Source organism: Arachis ipaensis, chromosome B03 (genome assembly GCF_000816755.2).
Source record: "Arachis ipaensis cultivar K30076 chromosome B03, Araip1.1, whole genome shotgun sequence".
Lineage (NCBI taxonomy): Eukaryota > Viridiplantae > Streptophyta > Magnoliopsida > Fabales > Fabaceae > Arachis > Arachis ipaensis.
Window position 1 is genome coordinate 111,481,833 of NC_029787.2, and position 4,617 is coordinate 111,486,449.

The 4,617-nt window shown below is 38.2% G+C and overlaps 1 protein-coding gene across 1 annotated transcript; it reads left to right on the plus strand.

The window, feature by feature from the left end:
* LOC107633558 (ammonium transporter 3 member 1) lies at positions 297 to 2,560 on the plus strand. The gene is made up of 3 exons (XM_021117392.1): positions 297 to 1,109; positions 1,624 to 1,732; positions 1,811 to 2,560. Exons 1-3 carry the CDS (start codon positions 450 to 452, stop codon positions 2,326 to 2,328), a joined length of 1,287 nt encoding a protein of 428 aa, XP_020973051.1. The 5' UTR covers positions 297 to 449; the 3' UTR covers positions 2,329 to 2,560.

Below are 4,617 nucleotides of genomic sequence, written 5' to 3' on the forward strand. Positions count from 1 at the left end.
AAAATTTAAAAATTTAAAAATATATTTAAATTTTTGGTATTCTAATATAAAATTAAACGTGATTTTTGCTGTAATCACGTACGAATGCACACGTAGTAAAATTTTTAAAATAAGATAAATTATATTTAGAGATAGATGTATCAAAATAAAAAAAAAATAAAAAACTTAAATATTTGCGGAAGAAAAAATTAAGAATCAATTTATCCATTTTTCTTAATATTAATTAATGCTGTATAATTAATTTGAGATCCATAATATTAATCATGTCACCAAATAAAATATAATAGATATATCGTGTGGTCAACGGTGAGGTGAGGCTCTTCGTCAACTTGACTCCATTTTATTTTCCCACACTCATAATCACAATGGTTGTAATTAGGTATTATTATTCCTAAGCTACCGACTATAAAAGACGAGGCAGTAGTGGTTGAGATTGATAATCAGGGATAATGGCCAGTGCAGGTACCCCTTTGCCGGTAGCATACCAAGCATGGACGAGTCCAGCAGTACCGGACTGGCTAAACAAAGGGGACAACGCATGGCAGATGGTGTCAGCCACCCTGGTGGGGATACAGAGCATGCCCGGATTAGTCATCTTGTACGGAAGCATAGTCAAGAAGAAATGGGCCGTCAACTCCGCCTTCATGGCCCTCTACGCATTCGCCGCGGTTGTCATATGCTGGGTCACTTGGGCCTACAAGATGTCCTTTGGGGACAAGCTCCTGCCCTTCTGGGGTAAAGCTGGGCCCGCCTTGGGCCAGAAGTTCCTCATCAAGCAGGCCGCGCTCCCCGCAACGCCTCATTACTACAACACGGGGGCTCTGGAGACGGCGGAGATTGAGCCATATTATCCCATGGCCACCATGGTGTGGTTTCAGTGCGTTTTCGCAGCCATCGCTGTGGTCATACTGGCCGGCTCGGTGCTGGCTAGGATGAACTTCAAGGCGTGGATGATGTTCGTGCCGTTATGGTTGACTTTCTCGTACACCATAGGCGCGTTCAGCTTGTGGGGTGGTGGCTTCTTGTTCCAGTGGGGTGTTATGGACTACTCTGGTGGTTACGTCATCCATCTTTCCTCCGGCGTTGCAGGCTTCACCGCCGCTTATTGGGTATAAATAATTTACTATACTCTTCTCCTTCTTTCCTTACCTTAAACTGTTACACGCACCCATTTAATTCCTTTTGTCAAACTTTTGACCACTTCACTTCCGTAAATTTAGAAAAATGAGTTCTGTTGACTTTTCTGGCATGTAGTTTGCAGAGAAGTTTCTTTTGTGTCTTTTTTGAAAACTCAAAACCAAAAAGTTGTTGCCGCCGTTTATAGTTATATAATGAACAGAAACGAATCGTTTGGTGGTGTTTGTTTCTCCTCAATATCTCACTTTCTACTAGTACTAATATATGAGAGAGAAGAGATTATGTATATACGATTACGTGCGTAGTCTGTCTAGCCGATTAATAAATGAGAAATTCTTGGGAAAGAATTTTTAGTATTTTTTATGCGCATAATGTCATGATCTGTTTATTGTATATCAAAAATATCTTTTATGTGTAAAATATCGGAAAATTGTTACTGACAAAATACTAAAAAAAACATAATTAATATATAATGATCATTTAACATGCCTCTTAGTGTGGACGTGGCTTGATGTCATATTCTTCAACAAGCCCTCCGTTATTGGAGCCGTTCAGGGCATGATTACTGGCCTCGTTTGCATCACTCCCGCCGCAGGTACGCTATCCACCCCTCAACTCTTTCGATTCTTCCTCTTAGATCTGATATGGTTTCATTTGTTGTTGAATAATATAGGTCTGGTTCAAGGATGGGCAGCCATAGTTATGGGAGTTCTATCAGGAAGTGTGCCATGGTACACCATGATGGTATTGGGCAAGAAGCTCACAATCTTCCAAATAGTCGACGACACTCTCGCCGTCTTCCACACCCACGCCGTCGCCGGACTCCTGGGCGGCATCCTCACGGGGTTTCTCGCGGAGCCACGGCTGAGTTCCCTGTTTCTTGCGGTGACCAACTCTAGAGGAGCGGTGTACGGAGGGTCGGCTGGGGGAGTTCAAATCCTGAAGCAATTGGTTGGAGGATTGTTCGTCATTGGATGGAATTTGGTAGCCACCTCCATAATTTGTGTGGTGGTGAAGTTGGTGGTTCCTTTGAGAATGACGGATGAAGAGTTGCTGATTGGTGATGATGCAGTTCACGGAGAAGAAGCTTATGCCTTATGGGGTGACGGAGAGAAACTTAGCCTCTACAAAGATGACACCACCCAGCATGGAATGGCAATGGCTTCCAGTGGTGCCACTCAAGTTGTCTAGGGGACTCAATGATGCATGTGCGGACATGCATATTCCTTATTACAAAAATCCAACACAGGATTCCATTTTCTCTTTATACTTGTGCTGTTGGTAACTTGGTATGTATTATTGTAATATTGTAGTCCTTGTATTTTTGTACCTTTTTTTTTTTTGTAACTATTTATTCTTGTTTTCTAAGGTATATATCCTCAGCTATAAATTAAATGTATGTCACGTCTTTTTATTTTTGAAATCAAGATTCTTCTAGAGAAAAAGATTGCTAAACTGAAAAGGTGGGAATTTTATTCCTCTTTAATCAAATAGTAAAATTCACACCTAATTTAATTTTTACTTTTTTATTTTATTAATTTTTCCAATTTAGAAGAATTTTTTCAGTTAATGGGCCTCACAAATTCAGGTAATAATGTGCAATAATAAGCCCATACCCTAACAATGATGTTAGGTAGTGGACCCTAATTTTTTCTCATGATCTCGCCTTACTCCACCTCTATTTGCTTTTGCCAGAATGTTATTAAGGTCCATACAAAATATTAAATATTGTACCGGTAAAGAAAGGGAAAAAAAAAAAATTTAAGAGCTCGTAGATTCGAATCTCCTAAAAAAATAGAAGGAAGCCATAGACAAGAAGAATAAAGGTAATGGGGGATTATATTGTGCAATTCTATATGGACATTTTTATAGCATATAGTATCAGCAAAGCCTATATGTGTAGAAAATTTAACTTCTAAGCTAGAAGATGAGGTGATATATACTTCATTATTTTTTTCATCCATTTTGTTCCTGTAAGCATTGCCCTATTAACAATCCCCCAAAGAAGAAAAGTGAGCTACAACAAGCTTTTTGTCTACTTAGGATTTTCTGTTCCAAACAAAGTACACGTTGAATAATAAAAGGATTAGCATTACTATTATATTATCAAATCTATCCCTAGTCTTAGCTGCTTCCTTTCTCTTGCTTGTGTCTTCAAAACTTCCAACAGCAGCACACAAACAACGCCAATCCCATCTTTAGCCTTGGTTCATTCATTTTTCTCCCGTTGTACTACCACATGGAACACCAGGTTCTCTAGCAACCAACCATTGATTGCCACGTCAACCACACTCCAAAGCTACCCACCTATATATATGAGTGTGTTTTTTCAGGGTGTGATGGCAAAATAATTTTCTTATCCACAATTCCTTATCCTTAGAACTTTTTAGTGAGTCTTCCCCTTCACCCACCACGGTCTTAGAATTTTCCCTTAATTATTGTTACTAATGCAGTAATGCTGGCTTTTAAAATCTAAAGTGCTTCTTTTACTTTCTTTTTATATGCCTTTGAAAAAAAGAGAGAGAGAAAAAATAATTATATTGAGGAGGCGCTGTCAAGGGCCAAGTCATGGAACATGAGAATATGTAATCAAATCATTTTTAGTGGAAGCTTCATTTGCGTAGTGTTGTGTGTGCCACAGCTCAGCACTAGGATGAGAATGAAATATATGCCTTTTCACTCACATGGTGCAATCCCATCATCAAATTGTGTTCAAAAGATATAAAAGGGGTATTGTAGTGATGATCAAGATTATTATGAACAAAGTAAAAATCCTAGTTCAGTGGGATTCTCATTCCCTTCCCACCACTCACACAACCATCTACCTCTCAATTCATATATTTATTCTTTGTCATTGCCCAACCGCTATATTCTTTTCATTCTTTTAGAGAAAACACCACGTCTCATTTATGGAAAAAAAATAATTTTCAAGAATTTAATTAAAAATGATATTCTCAAATCCTAAAAGGAAGTAATTCTTTTAGATACAAATAAGCAATTATTATTTCTTGCTCAAAATAACTTTCTAATACATTGTTTTTTTTCCTACATTTTTAATATATTGATTATCAATGAATTTGATACGTATCCTATACCTCGGCTAACAACCCAAAATTAAACTCGGCTAATAATCCGGAAAAGTTAAGTCAGAATTCGGCTACGTAATCTGATAATAGCTCCCAACAAGTCAAAAACTATCTCCAAAATCGTTACCACAAAATCCGAACGAGCTTAACAAAGCTCGAACATTCTCAAACCAAGTCAAACATTATCATCAAAACTGATTTCAGTAAGCGTGGAGAATCACGAAACAAGCTCCAACTGAACAAACTACACGCCTATATAAGCAAGTAAATAAGCTTGGAAGAGAGGTCAGAGAACTCACTCTAATTCCATTATCACTTTCTCACTTAATTTACATTCTTACTTGAGCATCGGAGTGCTTTTTGCAGGTGCTCCCGCCGCGGTGTTCCAGTTCAG